General features: G+C 44.2%; 1 protein-coding gene across 1 annotated transcript; it reads left to right on the top strand.

The window, feature by feature from the left end:
* The first annotated feature begins 959 nt into the window (after positions 1-959).
* On the top strand, positions 960-5,666 carry LOC121005097 (small proline-rich protein 2H-like). The gene is made up of 4 exons (XM_040437640.1): positions 960-1,117; positions 3,695-3,745; positions 3,901-3,951; positions 5,475-5,666. The coding sequence occupies exons 1-4, from the start codon at positions 1,048-1,050 to the stop codon at positions 5,534-5,536; spliced, it is 234 nt and encodes a 77-aa protein (XP_040293574.1). The 5' UTR covers positions 960-1,047; the 3' UTR covers positions 5,537-5,666.
* Positions 5,667-23,936: the final 18,270 nt, after the last annotated feature.

The raw sequence follows: 23,936 nt of genomic DNA, 5'->3' as shown, positions 1-23,936 counted from the left end.
TCAAAAAGCGCCAAGAAAGCGCCGAACACCGAACCCAAACTTTTACGGAAAAGTTCGGGTCCGGGGTCCAAAAATCCTAAAGTTCGGGTTCGCTCTACCCTAATCAGGACTCCATAAAAATGAAAAATGAGAAGAGATGGACTTTATACCTGATGTACTGTTATACCCAGATGGGTATATATGAGATATATGCTGTTTTCAAATATGCAAGTATTACATATTCTCTTGACAATGAATAACATGTACTTAAGGGAATTTTGAATTATTTTTACTGCAGTCTGAAGAAGGCCACAAGGCTGAAACGTTATGTTAAAGCCGCAGCAATCACATAAAAAAAAAAAGGGAAATCAATTAAATATACTATCTTTGCTGGAGTCTTATTTCATTGACTAATTGGGGTGGGAACCCTACCACAAGCAGGAAAAACAGAGTGCGACAAGGCTTGAAATACCAAAAAAAAAGGATTGGTTAAAACAGCTCTAATTTTCTCTGAAATAAAACTGCTGGGGTTGCATAGAGTTAACAATGGTTGACGTGTCTTTTTAAGCCGCTAAATACCCAATAAATGTCTTTAAAAGTGATGTCATTTGAGTGATGGAATTCCTTCTTTTCTTTTTTTTTCAGGTCATGAAGACAGTTCTATTAAAATTTTGAAAACCATGAAAGACTTATTGGGCAATGCTTCCTGTTTAAGGTGTTGGTGAACTGAAATTTATAAGCATTTTTCAATATGTTTTTGCATGCTGTACTGTATGTGTAATTTGATGCTTACATTATTAACTCGAGGAAGAAATGTCACATTATCATCACTGAAATTTCCCATTATCACCACTTAATGACAAAATACACAAAAGACAACACCCACTCTAAGATCTCTGACTAAGATATGTGGAAAGGACAATAAAAATGCTTCAAAACTGGTTTGATCGATTCTTAAACATATAAAAAGCCACTGAGCCAAAACAAACCAAATATTCACTAAGAGATTACAATAAGATATTCAATTTAGTCTCTGCTATCGGACATCTCAAACTCTTCAGGAGAACAATGTCTGGAGTAAAGGGACAACAGAAGAAATGCCCAGAACCTTGCCCACCACCCAAAGAATGCCAAGATCGTAAGTATCTCATGTATCCTAAATACATTTTAAGCAACTTATATTATGTTTTGCTTTTAGTTTGTTTTTTAAGTAACAGAGAAGTTGCCTCATTCATTGTCATTAAAATTTTTGTAAACTCCTCGGTGAATAGAAATGTTAGGATCTAACATTGGTTTTAGATCAAAAAGAGTCAGCTTCTTCCAGAAACAGCATCTCTCCATGGGCTGTGTTTGGTATTGCAATTGTGCCATATTTACTTGATTGGCATAAGACTAATATAAGACATGTTCATGAAGACAAAGTAGACACTGTTTCTGAAGAACAGAAGACCCTTTTTAGGGGAAAACATCAAATCATTTTTTCAAATCCTGGATATTTTAAGTAAAGACAACCAATTTTCTTTAGAAATAAATTGTAAGGAAGGACATTTTCTTTAAATTACATTTGCTGACACAGCAGCTCATCAATAGAGCCTTTCAAGCTTTTTTCATGTTTTTATATTTTTGGAAGTGCTGTCCATTTTTCCATATTATGTTTTGGGTTTTCTAGCCTGTACCCTGGGACTTAGCACCCATCTGTAAATTGAGTAGTCGGTGCTGCCATTCTTTTCCATATATATATATATATATATATATATATATATATATATATACACACACACACACACACACACACACATCATCCCTGCAATCTTAACCACATTATATGTATTAAGTTGATCTTCTTGCATTGTCCAAGTTAGTCTCAGGGCTATGGCTTACCTAAAACAAAATTCATAAATGCAACAATAGTAGGGCCATCATCACTGCTGAAGATCCACTAAAACTGATTATAAACCATAAAAATAACACAACCAAATTATTTTCTATTATGTTATCCAAAAAATCATATGTTACATATTCAAAAAGACGCAGTCAGGGCTGTCAATTGCCAGATGCCTAGGAGGCTCCCAAGAACTTGGGAGCAACATGAGATTAAACCATGTAAATTGTCACTGTCTTGGACTAGAGATGAGCAAAGTTTGGAAAAATTTGATTCACCTGCTTCTCAGAACTTCAAGAAGAAATTCGATTACTTGCGAATTACTTAGTCAAAAATCACTTTCCATTGTATGGAGTGGGCCCAATGACAGGGAATGGCGATCGCGCTTCCCTCCCATCACATAACCCACAAATGCCACGTTCAAGGCTAATCGTGGCATCTGTGACTCACATTAAGCCTTTCCGGGGTTAATTAGGGGTTTAAAAAAAAATACTCACCTCATCCACTTGCTCACAGAGAGGCCATCTACTACTGTCTTGACTGAAGAAAATCAACCAAAGGACCTATAGCGAGCATGATGATGTCACCATGTGATCACCCCACCACATGATCATGTTGGATTGCATGGTGATGTCACCACTGATGACGCCCATGTGTGAGCCCAGCATGATCACATGGTGAGGTCATCGCACTCGCTGAAGGTCCTTTGGCGGGTTTTCTTCAATCAAGATAGGAGCGGACAGCCTGTCAGAGAGCAAATAGATGAGGTGAGTATATTTTTTTTATTTTCATCTACCATTTTAGGAAAAATGGATTTGTTACCACTAAGCGCGAGGAAATTTGGCTTTGTGATGAATCAATTTTTTCCTGAAATTCAGATCGAATATATATATTATATATTCTGAAATAAGAACAACTGTATATCCAATAGCCACTTCTGTCTGATAGAAGTGGACAGTACAAAACAGAAAAATAGTTTAGTCAATCATTTTATAAATTGTGTTAATTTTAGGGCTCTTTCACACTTGCGTTATTGTCTTCCGGCATAGAGTTCCGTCGTCGGGGCTCTATGCCGGAAGAATCCTGATCAGGATTATCCTAATGCATTCTGAATGGAGAGAAATCCGTTCAGGATGCATCAGGATGTCTTCAGTTCCGGAACGGAACGTTTGTTGGCCGGAGAAAATACCGCAGCATGCTGCGCTTTTTGCTCCGGCCAAAAATCCGGAACACTTACCGCAAGGCCGGATCCGGAATTAATGCCCATTGGAAGGCATTGATCCGGATCCGGCCTTAAGCTAAACGTCGTTTCGGCGCATTGCCGGAGCCGACATTTAGCTTTTTCAGAGTGGTTACCATGGCTGCCGGGACGCTAAAGTCCTGACAGCCATGGTAAAGTGTAGTGGGGAGCGGGGGAGCAGTATACTTACCCTCCGTGCGGCTCCCCGGGCGCTCCAGAGTGACGTCAGGGTGCCCCAAGCGCATGGATCATGTGATCGCATGGATCACGTCATCCATGCGCATGGGGCGCTCTGACGTCATTCTGGAGCGCCCCGGGAGCCGCACGGACTGTAAGTATACCGCACTCCCGATCCCCGCTCCTACTATGGCAACCAGGACTTTAATAGCGTCCTGGGTGCCATAGTAACACTGAAAGCATTTGGAAGACGGTTCCGTCTTCAAATGCTTTCAGTACACTTGCGTTTTTCAGGATCCGGCGGGCACCTCCGGCAACGGAAGTGCATGCCGGATCCCAACAACGCAAGTGTGAAAGAGGCCTTAGATTTTAAATGTTCTTAAATTAAAAAAAATCTATCTATAATCTTGTTTCAGCTTGCAAGCCAAAGCCAGTGACTCCAGAGCCAAGATGTCCTTCTCCTCAAAGTAAAACATTAAATATTCATTGATTGCTTGTAAAACTGGACATTTTTATTATTTCTTATATTATAATAATCTCAGATAATATTGAACAAATCTAATACAATACACAACCAAAGAAGCACAAGTGCTAATCTTAATAATGTATGTTTAAATTGTAGCTCACAAGCCAGAGCCGTCCCATCCAGAACCAAAATGTCCTCATCCACAAGGTAATATAGAAAACAGAAGTTTTTAGTATCCTGTATGGATTTTTATTGTGTTATTTACATCCACATTTTAGATATTTTGTGGAATTTTTAGCTACAGTTAACTGCTTGGAGAGGCAATGGATGCTTGTACTTGCACCAGGCACAAACAGTGCCGTGATCACAAGACACAGTAGATTGACAGTGAAACTCCTGTCTCGACCATTTAACCTTATGGGGAGAAATTAATAGTCATTGTTGCATTAAACTGCATGATTGTTACAATATCTATTGTGGATGGAGTTTAAGTTATATTTTCTAACTTTTAGCACACACACAATATAGACAGATTGGCCAAAATCATTTGCCCAAATCACTATATGTTCTCAACATTTCTTAGCATTTATAGGCAAATTTCACATATTTTGCGTTAAACAATTGTGTATGTATATACGTAGTATGACATATATTATTGGGGGCATTTATCAAATTGGTGTAAAGTAGAACTGGCTTATTTGCCATAGCAACCAATCAGATTTCACCTTTCATTTTCCAAAGGAGCGGTCAAAAATGAAAGGTGGAATCTGATTGGCTGCTATGGGCAACTAAGCCAGTTAAACTTTACACCTGTTTGATAAATGACCCCATATGTGTTTTATACACTTTTTGCATACCACTAGACAAGGTGGAGTGGCTTCACTGGACAGGGACATGGCTTAATTAGGAAGAGTAGGGCTTATATGAGACAATGTTCACAAAAAGTGCATCACAATTTCATTGCAAGTAGGTGGTGTAAAGTTGGACAAAAGTGTTTAACATGCAGCACATTTATGATCCAGCATAAACCACTGCAAAAATGTGGCATATCTTTAGTCTGAAGCTAGAACTAGACTATATTGATTTAGACTAAAGCAGTAGCTCAATATTCAAAGGGGTTTTTATACTGATTTAGACTAAAGCAGTAGCTCAATATTCAAAGAGGTTTTTAGGAGGGAAAATATTGATGACCTATTCTCATGCTAAGTCATCAATGTCTGGTGGGGTTCCAAAACCCTGCACTGGCACCAAGCCGCTGTTTGAAGAAGCCATGGTGCTCCAGTGTTGGTATTGAAGCCTAGGTCTAGTAACTTCAATGGGACTGGGAAGTGCCTAGGCCATGTGACTGTTGAACAAGACGTCATTGACCTAGAAAGAGACTACTTTGCTTTGGTGTTGGCATTGCAGCCCAGGCCTATTCACTTTAATGAGACTGAGCTGGGTAGAAGCCATGATGTGACCAATGAACATGACAGCTTTGACCTAGGAAGAAGCTGCTGTGCCTCCTGGAGCTCTGTGGCCTTTTCAAGCAGTTTATCATTGGGGGTGCTAGGATATCAATATTAAACTCATGCAAAAACACTTCAAAAACTCTTTTAAATCAATTAAAAACCCTAGCCTTAGACTCCTTAAGTTTACACTGTCTAAATATTAGACAAGATAACTAAATCTGCTCATGTGTCTGCAAATGATAAATATTCTCTGACTGACTGTCTTTCTAACTTCTCTAGAGCAAACAAAGCCAGCTCCTCGATGCCATGAACCACAAGATAAGAAATGTGTGAAGAAATAAAAAAAATGACTTTAAGAAAAAAATTGCAAACCTTGTCTAATGGAAGCAATTGCATAAAAATGAGTAATCCAGTGTCATTCTCTGGATATAATTGCATTTAATAAATATTCACATCTCATTGAAAACATCATGAACTCATTTTGTACATGATCATTTATTATAGCATAATTAGACATTAAAAAACATAGAAGCGTCCATCATATTATCTAACATTGTTTCAGTTGGCACTTTTAACATGGGGGAATGCATTTGCATGAACTTATTGAAAATACAGTATGTAGGACATGCAGCAGTTAGTTTTTTTTTGTTTTTTTTACTGTGTGGTTCTACAAAAGCTCAGACTTGTAAAGATTTTACTTTAATTCATTTTAGAGCAAAGTTATGAAATATTGATGACCTGTTCTTTAAGTGTACTGTACCTTCCATTAATCTCTCCCAGATAATCTGACATAGATAAGAAAAATGCCCCTGCACACTGGGCAGTACAGCTTTAAAGTCCTATTTTGATTATTAGGAGGCTGTGGTGTACATAGATCTCATTTTCCAGTGCACCTGCAGAAAACACAACCAGGTAAAATATCATGCAAAGCATGACACCCTAGACAAATTTAGTTTTTTTTAAGCAAGCAGATAAAATATTAATAAAAAATTGTAATAACAATACACTCTCTGCCTCAGCCACTTTATCCAACTGCTATGTTGGAAAAAGTGGAATAAGTTTTTCTTAAATATGGAACAAATTTTGAACACCATATTTCTCAATGTATTTACACCAGACAACTGCATAAATACTTTGATAAATCTCTCCATACAGTGTCTGCTGCTTCTCTCTTTGGGTTATAAAAGTATCTGGATAAAGCCATTACTAAGGGGAGCTCAATGCATATGAATTTATACAGTTACTATTGACTGCGATGGAAGCAGTAAAAATATCTTCCCCTAGTAGTGGCTGTATGGAAATGCAGTGTTTTCATGTTAGTAAAAAGAAGAAGGATGTAATTGCCAGGCCCCATCACAGTCACATAGTCTGCTTTTATGATAGGTACACCAATGATAGCAGCCATGTACAATACTCATTTGCATTCTATCATTACCTCGGCACCTGTGTGCAGGAATGATTTACAATCCTCAATGGTAGATTAGTGGTTGAGATTCAGGGTAGGTATGTAGAAAAGTGGAAAATTCCAGCATTCCAAAGTAAGTACAAAAACTGTTTGATTGGAATGCAATAATCCACCTTCAAAGCATATTCTAAGGGCTCTTTCACACTTGCGTTCTTTTCTTCCGGCATAGAGTTCCGTCGTCGGGTCTCTATGCCGGAAGAATCCTGATCAGGATTATCCCCATGCATTCTGAATGGAGAGAAATCCGTTCAGGATGCATCAGGATGTCTTCAGTTCCGGAACGGAACGTTTTTTGGCCGGAGAAAATACCGCAGCATGCTGCGCTTTTTGCTCCGGTCAAAAACCCGGAACACTTGCCGCAAGGCCGGATCCGGAAATAATGCCCATTGAAAGGCATTAATCCGGATCCGGCCTTAAGCTAAACGTCGTTTTGGCGCATTACCGCATCCGACGTTTAGCTTTTTCTGAATGGTTACTATGGCACCCAGGACGCTATTAAAGTCCTGGGTGCCATAGTAGTAGTGGGGAGCGGAGGAGCGGTATACTTGCAGTCCGTGCGGCTCCCGGGGCGCTCCAGAATGACGTCAGGGCGCCCCACACACATGGATGACGTGATCACATGGATCATGTGATCCATGCACATGGGGCGCTCTGACATCATTCTGGAGCGCCCCAGGAGCCGCACGGACTGTAAGTATACTGCTCCCCCGCTCCCCACTACTACTATGGCACCCAGGACTTTAATAGCGTCCTGGGTGCCATAATAACACTGAACGCATTTTGAAGACGGATCCGTCTTCAAATGCTTTCAGTTCACTTGCGTTGTTACGGATCCGACGGGCACCTCCGGCAAATGGAGTGCACGACGGATCCGGACAACGCAAGTGTGAAAGAGCCCTAAGTCATATAATACAGGCATACCATAAAATAGATTATTTAAAAGACCAACCACAAATTAGACTATAAGTCAGGTGAGAAGACTGATGTATGCTAAACAAATATTAGTTCCTGCATGCAACATCATGTCATCCTTCTTTCATCACCAAAAACATTCCATTTTGAGATATCACATGTATGGTAGGAATTGTTCCACCCAAGGATCATTTAAAGGGGTTATCTGAGGAATGCACAGTAACAAGGGATATGGCTGCTGCAGTCCTGAGCATAAGTAATAGGCCAATTGATATGTTTATTATTGATTGGCGTTATATCACCTGTACTCACACATGACTTGTAATCTAGATTTTAATTGGACTTTTAGCGTTTTAAATCACAGTTTTTTATAAACCTGATTGCCATGTATAAGACCCTATATGTGTTGAAATGCGTAAGCACTATCATAATGTTTAGAAATTCAAAATTAAGCTGTTATGCTGGTAAGATAGTAACATATATTTATAAGGCTGAAAAAGCCATCTGTCCATCAAGTTCAGGCTGTTATCCTGCAAGTTGATGCAGAGGAAGGCAAAATAAAAACCTAAGAGCTAGAAGCCAATTTTCCTCATTTTAGCAGAAAACAATTCCTTCCTGACAATCAGGTAATCAGAATAACTCACTGGATCTACAACCCATCTCTAGTAACTAGAGATGAGTGAATTTTTGAAAAATTCGATTCAGCCGCTACGCCAAATTTTTGGGAAAAATTAGCTTCGATCGGAATTTATTCACGGCGAATAGAGTTAAAAAAACTGCCATTTCGGGGCTGCAGAGAGCCTTCATAGGGAGGTAGAACACTGTGCCTTGCAGTAACAAGCATATGGAGTCTGCTGTGGTAGTCAAACAATACTGTGAGTCACTATGACAAGCACATGACAGGTGTCGCTCTTAGAATCACAGCATACTTCACTTATTTGGGCAGTCACGGGGCCAAAACTGACCAAATAACTCAAGTATGAACTCAGCCTTATAGGTTGATGTTAGTGCCAAGATGAAGCACACTCCTTTTATACCATCGTCAGCTGATTCCACATAGATGTCTACAAAACCTGTTCTATGAAACGCTTATACAAGTAGAGCCTCCCGAAAGAGTGGAGAGGATGTCAACAGTAAGTTTGTGTTGACATCACTGCTAGTGATGAGCGGCAGGGGTCATATTCGAATTCGTGATATTTCGCTGAATATTCATCGAATATTTGCGTATTCCAATATTTGTTATATTCTACATTCCTTTTTTTTCCACTCAAAAATCGGCAAGGTAATGATCGCGTCATATGAGAATATTATACAATAAATACAGGCGTGGGTCAAAAACAAATATATAGTGCTATATATTGGTTTTTTAGAATATTGGTCATTTTTTCCATCTGAACACATGATTCCTCCCTGCTTCTTGCTTGTGGGCCAATGAGTCATTGGTCCACAAGCAACTTAAGCAGGGAGGAATCATGTGTTCAGATGGAAAAAATGACGAATATTCGATTTAACGAATATATAGCACTATATTCTAAATATTCGCTGATTCTCGAAGTGGCGATATTCGAGATAAAAAATTTGCTTATCGAATATTTGCACTCAACACTAATCACAGATTATTTTGCCCTTCCTCTGATCCATCACAACAATAACCCCTCAAAAAACAGACCCTGTCAGCATTTGGTCAGTAATCCATCAGTATTGCTAATGCCAAAAAAAACAGGAGTGGATCTAAAACAGAGATGACACGTGAACCAAATATTTGCATGTCTTCTGTGTTTTCTACCCACTCCTGCTTTTGGCTACCAATTCATAAGCCAATTCTGATGGGACAATACAGGCCTTAAAGCTGCTACACAGACAGAATCAGTTGTGAGTCTCATTTTTCCTTCCTTCTTAGAGATCAGAAAAAGGGACAAATAAATCATGTCAGCCAGGCCGAAAGCCAAAATAGTGGACCAGTCATGAAGTGGGAAAGGGTGGGAACGGCATGAGAAGTCCACAGAGTGGAACTATGACATAGTGGTGAGGTGAAAGCAGCATGAGGAGACCACAGAGTGGCCCAATGACAGGGTCTGGAGGTGGAAGCAGAATGAGGAGGCCACTGAGTGACACAATGACAGAATCTGGAGGTGGCAGCAGCAGCAGCAGCATTAGGAGAAGGCCAACGAGTGGCAGAAAGTCTGGAGTTAACAGCAGTATGAGGAAGCCACAGAGTGGCACAAAGACTGAGTCTGGAGGTGGCAGCAGTATGAGGAGGCCACCGAGTGGCACAATGACCGAGTCTGGAGGTGGCAGCAGCATGAGTAGGCCACAAAGTGGCACAATGACCGAGTCTGGAGGTGGCAGCAGCATGAGTAGGCCACAGAGTGGCACAATTACAGAGTCTGTAGGTGGCGGCAGCAGCAGAAGGATTAGGAGAAGGCCACCGAGTGGCACATTGACCGAGTCTGGAGGTGGTAGCAGCATGAGTAGGCCACAGAGTGGCACAGTGACCGAGTCTGGAAGTGGAAGCAGCATGAGTAGGCCACAGAGTGGCACAATGACAGAGCATGGAGGTGGCAGCAGCAGCAGCATGAGGAGGAGGCCACAGAGTGGCACAATGACCGAGTCTGGAGGTGGCAGCAGCATGAGTAGGCCACAGAGTGGCACAATGACAGAGTGTCGATAGCTTTGAGCCCAGAAGAGTCGCGAAGTCCACCAAGATACATCACTAAAGATTTTACCGCATATAACCGCAGTGCTGACCGCAGAATAAATTTTGTTTTTCAACCGAAATACTTCAATAAAGATTTTACCACATATAACCGCCATACTGACTGACTGCTACCGCCGCTACTTCCATAAACCGCTGCACCACTACTTCCCGGGTAGGTAGAGGCTGCTGCGAAGCAGGTGCTCTACCCTAGGCATGTTTGGCTCCTGACCTCCGACTGCTGCCACCCTGCTGACTCGCAGCCATGCTTTCAACACATATAAGTACCGATGTGAACTGAGAATATCTTTTTCTTTTTGTACTGAAATAGGCCACTAAACGCTTTCAACACATAGAAACATAGAATGTGTCGGCAGATAAGAACCATTTGGCCTATCTAGTCTGCCCAATATACTGAATACTATGAATAGCCCCTGGCCCTATCTTATACGAAGGATGGCCTTAAGCCTATCCCATGCATGCTTAAACTCCTTCACTGTTTTTGCAGCTACCACTTCTGCAGGAAGGCTATTCCATGCATCCACTACTCTCTCAGTAAAGGAATACTTCCTGATATTACTTTTAAACCTTTCCCCCTCTAATTTAAAACTATGGCCTCTTGTAGCAGTTTTTCTTCTTTTAAATATTCTCTCTTCTTTTACCGTGTTGATTCCCTTTGTGTAATTAAAAGTTTCTATCATATCCCTTCTGTCTGGTCTTTCTTCCAACCTCCTGGTAAGTTTTCATCCTGCAATCCATGTATAAACGCAGCCGACGTGAACTGAGAATGCATTTTTCTTTTTGTACTGAAATAGGCCACTATTTGTACTGAAATAGGCCACTATAAGACGCACTGGCCCATAAGACGCACCTAGGTTTTAGAGGAGGACAATAAGAAAAAAATATTTTTCATTAGACCTCAGCTCAGCAATCAGACCCTTAATGTTAATCAGACCTCAGCTCATAGCCCCAATCAGATCCCCAATGTTATTATCTCAGATCAGACCCCAATGTGAATGACCCCCAATCAGACCTCAGATCAGAGCCCAATATAAAGAAGACCCCCAATCAGACCTCCGATGAGACCCCCATGCCTCATATCAGCCCCTAGCCATATGTGATCAGCCCCTAGGCATATAATCACCCCAAGTCATATAATAAAGCACCCAGTCATATAATCAGCCCCCAGCCATATGTATTCAGCCCCCAGCCATATGTGAGCATCCCCCAGCCATACGTGAGCAGCCCCCAGCCATAATTCAGCCTCAGATCACAAAATAAAAAGCCCACTTACCTCTCCTGATCCTGGATGCTGCCAATCAACACAGCTTGCGATCTTCTTTCTCCTGCTGTCGGCTGTGCTGTGAACTGGCGCACACAGCATGAGGGCACAGAGCGCCCTCACACTGTGCGCAGCCTTCACAGCCGACAGCCGAGGACCAGGAAGCGGTGAGTACAAATCCTTCATTAGTATTCGCCCCATAAGACTCAGGGGCATTTCCCCCCCCCACTATGGGGGGGGGGGGATTGCGTCTTATGGGGCGAAAAATACAGTAACTGCCACCAACGTGAACTGAGAATGTATTTTTCTTTTTGTACTGAAATACAAAATAACACATATAACTGCCGAACTGACTGACTGCTACCGTCACTACTTCTGTAAACCCCTGCACCACTACTACCCGGAAAGGTAGACTGCTGCAAAGCAGATGCTCTACCCCGGGCACGTTTGGCTCCCGAATAGTGATGGACGAACATCTGCTGGGACAGTTCGCGATCAAATGTCGCGGATCCCATTCATTTTAATGGCAGGCGAACCTGAAAAACCTCCAGGTCATATTTGCAGCCACAAAATACTTACTAGATATGCACACATAGTCCCACAACATGGACACTAACATAACAGAAGTATTAAGCGAATCTTCGAACTACAAGCATTATTTTTTTATATGCGAATTTTCGGCAAAGTATTAATCGCAATAGCACATGCACTAGGAAGGCGTGGCCTACAGCAACTGGTTTGCACCGACTAGAAATTAAATGGATGCGATGGTTGGAACCAAGTTCAGCGACGAATGAGGAAGAACTCCTGGGATCACTACAGCTGGGTTATCAGGATAAGGTGCTCTTGGTCCGTGTGAACCACCCAGTCACAAAAAACAATAAAATACAATAATAAATATTGGACCAGGCACTTAAATAGAGAATCAAACCAAGATATCAAATTTATTGAAAAATACACCTAAAATGGCAGTAAAAATAAATAAATATTAAAATATAACTTTAAAATCAAATAGACAGCATTAAATCCACAAATGGCAGCAATGGATGTATATCATGAACAACTGCAGTCAATCATCAATGCGTCTAGATATGTCGCAATATGAGACCGCAATATAAGACCGCAATCAGATGGTCATGATCGTAGTTTTCCTTTGTTGTAATGGCAATAATTACCAACTTTCTTTAAACATCCTTTCAAACAGTTATGTTTGGCTTTTATAAGAGGTATCAAGCGGACAACATATGCAACCAGTCACAAGGTAAAAAACAAATGGACACAGTGCGGTAATGTGTCAAGGTGGCGTCCCACCTACTATACGCAACTGTGCCACTGTTACCTGTGTCCGACCGGTGTCTCCTTGTCCTTGCGGAGATTTGGTGTCTAAATATGCTCGTTGTCTTTTAGTTTTGAAATAGACGCCACATAAATGTCCGCTCACGTGTCTTGCTGAAGCTCATATGACCCGGAGCTTTTGAACGGAGGATCCTTTAAAGATTGCCGGTATCTAACAGCCGTTGAACTTTGGAATTCGGGGGAACCACTATGCCAGCATGCCGGAACAAGGTATAGACCATGCGCATTTCGGGGTTTCTAAATGACCCCTTCCTCAGTGGTAACCTTGAAGTGCTTCCCCACATCCTTTTATATTAGATTATAGCAAAAACTAAGATCCGAGCTGGAGTCAGGTAACTTCATGGAGGTATAGAAAACCCGGATTTTAGGCATTCAAACATTTTCATGATGATGCGACTTATATGCGTTTTTTTTTTTATAAATTGCGTTTTTTATGCCATTGCTGCTTAAATACACCAAAAATAATAATTGATATAAAATTGGATCAAAAACAGGCTTATATTAGAAGTGTAATATGGGGGGAACATCACTCCAATAAACCAGGTGCATGAGCCAGCCCAAGGTTAAAGAAAACAGATGTTTATTTTCCAAAACGAAAATAGGTACAGCTTCCAGCAGCCAAGGTCCAAACAAACCCAACTTAAAGTCTGCTTAGTTCAGTACAACATAATCAATAGAACAGTCCGTTCAAAAATAAAGGTATTTTTACCCTGGGTTCTTTTTAGTCCGTGGTAGATTCCAGTCGGCTTTCCTGCCAAATTTTCCACATGTCCTCAGTTTCCAGCTCTGTTCACAGCCAGCCACAGCAGTGTGTCCACCCCACCACACCACACACTCCACACTCCACACCACCCCCTCACTCACTTCCTTTTCCTCTTATCAGGAGAGTGAGTTAACCCTGTGGGTACCGGATTCTAGGTAGTGCTTTCTTAAAGGCACCACAACCCAAATAATGGTGATACATATCTGTCACTGAGGACCCAACCTTGGCGTCCTCTACAGAAGATATATCAAATAAACATCCATAACATCTCTATATACCATTACTGATCCGGCGAAAGCAGTAATTGTATTGCAGCTAATATTCAATGCCCACAACAAATAATATATCCCCACATTGGATGTAAATGGGGGAAAACGGGCAAAAATGAATAGAGGCCCACCTCTACTCGAATGGGTTAAATGCAGATTGGGAGTTATATGGTTTTCTGTGATTAGGCGCCCCCCGATTTAATGTGAGACCAGCATATTTTATATTTCTTGGTCCCCTTTGTCAGGCCTCTATTCATTTTTGCCCAAGTTCCCCCATTTACATTCAATGTGGGGATATATTATTTGTTGTGGGCATTGAATATTAGCTGCAATACAATTACTGCTTTCGCTGGATCAATAATGGTATATAGAGATGTTATAGATGTTTATTTGATATATCTTCTGTAGAGGACGCCAAGGTTGGGTCCTCAGTGACAGATATGTATCACCATTATTTGGGTTGTGGTGCCTTTAAGAAAGCACTACCTAGGATCCGGTACCCACAGGGTTAACTCACTCTCCTGATAAGAGGAAAAGGAAGTGAGTGAGGGGGTGGTGTGGAGTGTGGAGTGTGTGGTGTGGTGGACACACTGCTGTGGCTGGCTGTGAACAGAGCTGGAAACTGAGGACATATAGATGTTTATTGGATATATCTTCTAATATAAGCCTGTTTTTGATCTAATTTTATATCAATTATTATTTTTAGTGTATTTAAATCAGCAATGGCATACAAAACGCAATTTATGAAAAAAAACTGCATAGATAACTAACGGGGCACCGAAGGCGACCTCGGTCTCCCATCAGCCGCAGACCTGCTGCTTAGCTTCGGGAGCGAGGATCTGTGTTCGGCCTCGTTCCCAGGGTGGCTTTTGCTAGCTGGGAGGCTCCCTGCTCCTAGGTCTGACTTGAGCGCCAAGCTGATCACTCGGTGCTCGACTTGTCTGTCTGTCGGTCATGTGATGCTGGCCATGTCACATGACCCTCACTCCCCACTATAAATACAGGCAACCTGCTGGCTATAGGTTGCCTGTGATTTTGTTCCCTTAGGCTGTGTATTATTATTGTTATTAAGCTTACCTTTGGATTTGACCCTTGATCTGCTTCCTGACACCTCTTCTGCCTGCTCCCTGAACCTTGACGCTACCTCTCGGATTTTGACCTCGGCTTGCTTTTGGATTTTGTCTTTGCCTCTTCTCTTGTACTGACGTGACCTCCTGGATTTTGACCTCGGCCCACTCTCGGATCTGTCTCTATCTCCTCCCTTGTACTGACGTGACCTCCTGGACTGACTCCGGCTAGTTGACCCGCCTCGCCCTTCCATTTTTGGTGGTACCTTGCTTGTTCCACCTCTCTGTCCGCTTGAGTGCTATCTCTCATTGGCTGTCCGCTTCTCTGCTGTCTCTATCTCTCTGCTAGCACTTACTCAGGTCAGGGACTGTCGCCCAGTTGCGCCCCATCACCTAGGGCGGGTGGTGCAAGTAGGCAGGGACAGGGGACCAGGTGGCAGCTCAGGGGGTGCACCTCCGCTCTATCTTTATACCCGTGATGCTACCCCGTGACAGAATCACAGGCCTTAATTTAGCATGGACCCTCTACAGAGCCTCACCGAACATGTGCAGGGTCTTGCTCAAATAGTAGAGGAACTTGGGGAGAGACTACAGGTTCAGAAGACCGTCCAAACTCCGCCCATTCTTGCTCCAGCCACCGTTCAGGTGGAACCACACATTAAATTACCCGATCGGTTTTCGGATGACCGCCAAAGTTTTTTAGCTTTCAAGGAAAGCTGTAAACTTTATTTTCGACTACGTCCTCACTTCTCTGGTCCTGATCCACAGAGGGTTGGTATTATCATCTCCCTTCTTCAAGGGGACCCCCAGGAATGGGCCTTTTCTTTGCCTCCGGATTTTGTCTTAATTCTGTGGACCTCTTTTTCCAGGCGTTAGGGGTTCATCATGATGAACCAGACCGAGCCTCTGTGGCAGAATCCAATCTTAAGGCCCTCACTCAGGGGAATCGTCCCGTGGAGGATTATTGTACGCAGTTCCGCAAGTGGTGCGTTCCCCGGGGATGGAACGAACCAGCGCTCAAATGTCAATTTAGGGCAGGCTTGACTGAGAAGTTAAAAGACATGTTTGTTTGTTATCCCTGTCCTGACTCTTTAGAGGAGACCATGACGCTAGCCATCAGACTAGATAGACGGATCAGAGAGAGACAGCGAGAGCATTTGTTTTCTCCTCATACCCTTCTTCAACCTGAGGTTTCCCCCATTGAACCCAAGATGGAGGCCCACTAGGACGAGCCCATGCAACTCGGGATGACGCGAAGAAAGCTACGCCGTCGTCGGGGTTCTTGTTTTTATTGTGGGGATTCCGACCACTGGATCCGTCAGTGTCCTAAAGCTCCGCCTTCTGGAAAGTCATCCAAGTCTGAAGGATCCAAGGACAAGGTACTCCCGGAGGTGGTAAGAAGTAAATTATTGTTGTCGGTTTCTATTGCCTTTGGAGTCTTAAAGGGGTCAGGAAATGCCTTTGTGGATTCAGGGTCAGCTTTTAGTTTTATTGATTGCAAATTTGTTGAACAAATGGGAATTCCTATACTAGAATTGTCCACCCCAATCCAGGTTGTCGCCATCGATTCTACCCCCCTGCTAGGGGGCACGGTAAAACTCTGTACTCCGGAGGTTACTGTCACGGCTGATGATGGGGGAAACCCTCAGCCGTGCGATGTCTCTCTGAGATATAGCTGTTAGGCCAGGATAGGAATCAGGGAGCAGGTCATCTCCTATCACATCCCTAATTCTGACCCTGTCTCCTAGCCATATGAGCCGACCCTGATGGTGGGAGGGCTCATACACGGGAACCTGTAATTCCTACTAGCCCTCAGGGTGGCCCTGGACTAGGAGCAGGGTAAAACGACCTGTTCCTCCTAGACACGGAGCAACAGGAGTCTCACTGGCCAAGCTATAAAGGAGAAGGGAAACATATACAGACATATGGCAATGGCAGGTAGTTGAAACTAGTATCACACCTACCTGACACAGACACACAGCCTGGAACCCGTGCACAAGTGCTGCAGTCCACAGCAACATAGACGGACACAGCACACACCAAACATCACACAGGAACCCAGGAACCATACGCTGCAATAAACATAAAGAGACACCACTAGACATAACATAACACAAGAAGATCAATGTCTAAACATAAGTTTATGACCACAAGGGTGGCCCTCACTGGCAGATGGTATAAAGAACCAGGAGGGTGCCTCCAGCTTACAAACAAGGCTGGAGTACCCCTCAGACCTCAGGTCTCAACTGAGGATAAATAGCCCAAAGTAGCCACACCCATACTAAGACACACCCAGTGTTCACACACAGAAGGGAATTAACCCTTCTCACACCAGGGAAGGGAAGACAGCCACTTAAAGGGAAACGCACACCAACACACTCACCTGTTACCGCCGGCAACGGCATGCGTGGCAACCATGTCCTGAGGAACAGCCAGCAGGCCGAGACACTGCCACCACATGCACACAACACCAGACGTTGCCGCGGACAACCACAAGTGAAGGGAGGCGTCACAGTGCACACAACCATAACCTCGTGCACAACAAACAGACATACAAAGTGCATACCTACACACACACTCAACCAGGTGTAACCGCATGCACTTGACAGCAGGCTGCCCAGCAACAGCTCAGACTGCCACACTGCCAAGTACCAACCATGTTGCCACCGGCAACCACACGTGAGGCAACATATAAACACAAATTGCCATAGGCAACCGCATGCATAGACAGTGAGCAGCCCAGCAACAAGCTCAGGCTGCTACACTGCCAAGAACACCATGTTGCCAGCGGCAACCGCACGTGAGGCAAAACACTCACAGCTGCGGTGAACAACCAAATGATCGCTGACAACTGCAAGCGGACTCAAAGAGTCACGACCACGACCATGGGTCGTGACAGTTACCCTGTCTGTGGGGGTCTGCCACTCAGAGAAATGCTCTTTCTTTGTTTTAGAGAATCTTCCTGTTCAGGTAGTCCTTGGTATGCCCTGGCTTCAGCAACACAATCCGGTCATTAACTGGAGTTCGGGTGAGTTAGAGAGATGGGGGCCTAACTGTAGTTCTTGCTTAACCGTAGTTCAAGCTGGGGTTTCATCAGATATTATTCCTCATTTTATTTCTGATTATTCAGATGTTTTTTCCACCACTGAGACAGATACTCTCCCTCCCCATAGGTCTTATGACTGTGTTATCGACTTGGGACCCGAGTCCAAATTTATAATCTTTCCGGTCCTGAGCGCAGGGCCATGAAAGACTATATCCAGGAGAGTCTCAAGAAGGGACATATTAGGCCCTCCACCTCTCCCCTGGGAGCAGGATTCTTTTTCGTTAAAAAGAAGGACGGTGGTCTCAGGCCCTGCATTGACTATAGAAATTTGAATAAAATCACTATTAGGAATCAGTATTCCATCCAGTTGATTCCTGATTTGTTTAACCAGATTTTGGGTGCTTCGTGGTTTTCTAAATTGATTTGAGAGGAGCGTATAACCTAGTTCATATTGAGGAGGGAGATGAGTGGAAAACTGCTTTTAATACTCCAGAGTAGAGATGGCCCGAATAGTTTGCCGGCAAATAGTTCCCGGCGAACATAGCTTGTTCGCGTTCGCCGCGGCGGGCGAACGTATGCGATGTTCGGTCCGCCCCCTATACATCATCATTGAGTAAATTTTGACCCTGTACCTCACAGTCAGCAGACACATTCCAGCCAATCAGCAGCAGACCCTCCCTCCCAGACCTTCCCACCTCCTGGACAGCATCCATTTTAGATTCATTCGGAATCTGCATTCTCAGTGAGAGGAGGGACAGTGCTGCTGCTGCTGATTCAATAGGGAAAGCATTAGCTAGGGCAGTGTTCTGTGTCCACAGACTCATCTGCTGTAAGGACAGCGTCCTGACAGCACCCCAAAAAGCCCTTTTCAGGGCTGGTACATCAGTCTGCTTTTTTTTAATTTTATATATATATCAGTTTCCCAAATTGGGATAGAGCGCTAGAAGATAGCGCCCCCTCTTTCCCAAATAACAGCATATACTTGAAGTTTCTTGGTGTGATATATATTATTGAATTTATCGACACTATTGAGTCATATGAATATACAGTAGTGTTGATCATATCTACCACAATATGTGACTGTAATGTTGTATATTATTGCTACATTGTTCTTATAAATTTTATTACTTGTATTTTATGGGGATATAATAAATATTTTCTGCACATGTCAATTTGGTTGCCAAGTGTATGAGTGCTCGCTCATTACTCTATTAATATATATATATATATATATGTGTGTGTGTGTGAGAGGCTGCAGGCTCAGTCACAGACAGTACTGTGTGCACACCATTCATACAAGGTGTGACAGAAAATACCTTGCAGATAAAAAAAAATTATATTTAATCTTTTTCTGTGATATAATCACAGTTGCAAGCCAGTGTGTGTCAGGCCCACACAGACTGTATTGTGGCCACTGGCTAGGCCTCCACTTATACCGTTACAGGGTGTCACTCACTCAAATACCTTTCAGATAAAAAACATTCTATTTAATATTTTTCTGTGATATAATCACATTTGCAAACCCGTGTGTGTCAGGCCCACACAGACTGTATTGTGGCCACTGGCTAGTGGCTAGGCCTCCACTTATACCGTTACAGGGTGTCACTCACTCACAAATACCTCGCAGATAAAAAAAAATTCTATTTAATATTTTTCTGTGATATAATCACATTTGCAAGCCCGTATGTGTCAGGCCCACACAGACTGTATTGTGGCCACTGGCTAGTGGCTAGGCCTCCACTTATACCGTTACAGGGTGTCACTCACTCACAAATACCTCGCAGATAAAAAAAAATTCTATTTAGACCTTTTCTGTGATATAATCACAGTTGCAAGCCAGTGTGTGTCAGGCCCACACAGACTGTATTGTGGCCACTGGCTAGGCCTCCACTCATACCATTACAGGGTGTCACTCACTCAAATACCTTTCAGATAAAAAACATTCTATTTAATATTTTTCTGTGATATAATCACATTTGCAAGCCAGTGTGTGTCAGGCCCACACAGACTGTATTGTGCTCACTGGCTAGTGGCTAGACTTCCACTTATAGCATTACAGGGTGTCACTCACTCACAAATACCTTGCAGACAAAAAAAAATTATATTTAATCTTTTTCTGTGATATAATCACAGTTGCAAGCCAGTGTGTGTCAGGCCCACAAAGACTGTACTGTGCCCACTGCACACCACTTATATAGGGTGGCACAGTACCTTGCACGCATAGTAACACTTATCTAATAAAAAATGACAGGCAGAGGCAGGCCACCCTGCAGGGGCCGTCGTGGTCGTGGTGCTGTGATTTCCACTGGCCCTGGAATAATGCCCAGTGTTCAGAGGCCACGTACCCTGAACCCCAAAAATTCGGAGAAAATAGTTGACTGGCTTACACAGGACACCCAATCTTTAACATCTTCCGCTAAGAACCTTGACGCACCATCCTCCTCCAGCTCAACTTTGGTCACCTGCTCTCAAGTTACCACTCTCCCGCCCGCCGCCACCACCACCACCACTACCACCACAGCCACCACAGCCGCTTCACTTGATCCCTCGGAGGAGTTATTTACACATCATTTGGATGAAATTAGTGATGCGCAACCATTATTGCCAGAGGATGGAGATAACAGGGATATGTCTCAGTCAGGCAGCATTACACACATGGACGTACAGTGTGATGATGATGTTGTACCCGCTGCTGCTTCCTTTTCTGAGGTGTCAGATACAAGTGAAGTGGTTGATGATGACGATGTGTCCGTGGATGCTACGTGGGTGCCTGCTCGAAGAGAAGAAGAGGGGGAAAGTTCAGAAGGGGAGACAGAGAGAAGGAGGAGACGAGTTGGAAGCAGGGGGAGGTCATCGCAAGGAGCTAGTGGCACAGTCAGACAGCATGTATCGGCACCCGGGGTCAGCCAGACAGCACGCCAATCAACGCATGCTGTTGCCACCACCAGAATGCCGTCATTGCAAAGCTCAGCAGTGTGGCATTTTTTTTGTGTGTCTGCCTCTGACAACAGCGATTCCATTTGCAACCTGTGCCAAAAGAAACTGAGTCGTGGGAAATCCAACACCCACCTAGGTACAACTGCTTTGCGAAGGCACATGATCGCACATGACAAACGCCTATGGGATCAACACATGATGAAGAGTAGAAGCAGCACACAAGCTCAAAGCCACCATCCTCCTCCTGGTCCAGCATCTTCAGCCACGTCAACCACTGCTGTCCTCCTTGCCCCCTCTCAACCACCCGCCACTCCGCCTCTCACCTTCAGCAGTTCCATCTCATCTGCCTACAGTCAGGTGTCTGTAAAGGAAATGTTTGAGCGTAGGAAGCCAATGTCACAGAGTCACCCCCTTGCCCGGCGTCTGACAGCTGGCTTGACGGAACTCTTAGCCCGCCAGCTTTTACCATACCAGCTGGTGGAGTCTGAGGCCTTCAAAAAATTTGTCGCTATTGGGACACCACAGTGGAAGGTACCCAGACAAATTTATTTTTCAAAAAAGGCAATCCCAAACCTCTACTCAGTGATTAAAAAGGAAGTCATGGCATCTCTGGCATACAGTGTTGGGGCAAGGGTCCATCTGACCACTGATACCTGGTCTGCAAAGCACGGTCAGGGCAGGTATATCACCTACACTGCACCTGCTGACGGCTGCCAAGCATGGAATGCGTGGCTCTGCAGCGGAGTTGGTGACACCGCCACGACTTGCAGACAGGCCTACTGCCACCTCCTCTACTCCTCCTACTCCTTCCTCTTCCATAACCTCCTCGGCTGAGTCCTCTTCTGCTGCGGCATCTGGCTGCACATCAACTGAATCCCCCCAGCTCCCCAGGGGCTATTCCACATCCCGGATACGACAATGTCACGCTGTCTTGGGGTTGACTTGCCTGAAAGCAGAGAGCCACACCGGACCAGCACTCCTGTCCGCCCTGAACGCACAGGTGGATCAGTGGCTGACCCCGCACCAACTGGAGATCGGCAAAGTGGTGTGTGACAATGGAAGCAATTTGTTGGCGGCATTGAATTTGGGCAAGTTGTCACATGTGCCGTGCATGGCACATGTGTTGAATCTCATCGTACAACGATTTGTGTCTAAGTACCCAGGCTTACAGGATGTCCTCAAGCAGGCCAGGAAGATGTGTGGCCATTTCAGGCGTTCCTACATGGCCATGGCGCACTTTTCAGACATTCAGCGCCGAAACAACATGCCAGTCAGGCGCTTGATTTGCGACAGCCCGACACTTTGGAATTCAACACTCCTAATGTTCGACCGCCTTCTCTAACAAGAAAAAGCCGTCAACGAGTATTTGTATGACCGGGGTGCTAGGACAGCCTCTGCGGAGCTGGGAATTTTTTTGCCACGTTACTGGACGCTCATGCGCAATGCCTGGAGGCTCATGCGTCCTTTTGAGGAGGTGACAAACCTAGTCAGTCGCACCGAAGGCACCATCAGCGACCTCATCCCATTTGTTTTCTTCCTGGAGCGTGCCCTGCGAAGAGTGCTGGATCAGGCTGTAGATGAGCGTGAAGAGGAAGAGTTGTGGTCACCATCACCACCAGAAACAGCCTTGTCATCATCGCTTGCCGGACCTGCGGCAACGCTGCAAGAGGAGTATGAGGAAGAGGAGTCAGAGGAGGAATGTGGCTTTGAGGAGAAGGAAAACCAACCACAGCAGGCATCCCAGGGTGCTCGTTGTTGTCACCTATCTGGGACCCGTGGTGTTGTACGTGGCTGGGGTGAAGAACAGACCGTCAATGACATCAGTGAGGATGAGGAACGGGAAATGAGTAGCTCGGCATCCAACCTTGTGCAAATGGGGTCTTTCATGCTGTCATGTCTGTTGAGGGACCCTCGTATAAAAAGGATGAAGGAGAACGACCTGTACTGGGTGGCCACGCTACTAGACCCCCGGTATAAGCAGAAAGTGGCGGAAATGTTACCAACTTACCGAAAGTCAGAAAGGATGCAGCAGTTCAAAACAAAACAAAAAAATATGCTTTACACAGCTTATAAGGGGGATGTCGCAGCACAACAGGAATCTAACAGGGGAAGAGGTGAAAGTAATCCTCCTCCTACCACGACCACGGCGGCAAGGACAGGACGCTTTACAGATGTGTTGTTGATGGAGGACATGCAGAGCTTTTTCAGTCCTACACATCGCCACAGCCCTTCGGGATCCAGCCTTAGAGAACGACTCGACCGAAAGGTAGCAGACTACCTTGCCTTAACTGCAGATATTGACACTCTGAGGAGCGATGAACCCCTTGACTACTGGGTGTGCAGGCTTGACCTGTGGCCTGAGCTATCCCAGTTTGCGATAGAACTTCTGGCCTGCCCCGCTTCAAGTGTCCTGTCAGAAAGGACCATCAGTGCAGCAGGAGGCATTGTCACTGACAAAAGAAGTCGCCTCGGTCAAAAAAGTGTTGATTACCTCACCTTCATTAAGATGAATGAGGCATGGATCCCGAAGGGACTGACAGTGGGGGATACGTTTGACTAACAAAAGGCCTGATGACATGCCTTAAAATGGTCCCCACGCTGCTGTATTTAATGTCTGCATACCGGATGACTTTCGTGAATTCTCTGCCACCAACTAGGATTCAAGCCGCAATGTTTTAGTCACCTTTCTGCCTTGAAAACATCGATTTTTTCCGGCCGCTGCTACAACAGCGGCTGCAACAATAGCATTATTTTTCAGGCATGTGTACATGCCTGATTTTTCTGGCCTCTGGTGCTGCACTGTGGCTTCAAAAACAAAACAAAAAAAAAAGGCACATACAAGTGTCAATTCCCCTTCGTGATCGTTACCTTGTTGTGGTGAAGGGGCTTGCGTATCACAATGAAGCGATCATCACCTCTATGAGTTTGTTGGCAATGTTGCCACACCCC

The sequence above is a fragment of the Bufo bufo genome, chromosome 6, assembly GCF_905171765.1.
Source record: "Bufo bufo chromosome 6, aBufBuf1.1, whole genome shotgun sequence".
NCBI lineage: Eukaryota > Metazoa > Chordata > Amphibia > Anura > Bufonidae > Bufo > Bufo bufo.
This window is presented reverse-complemented; position numbering and strand designations above follow the sequence as displayed.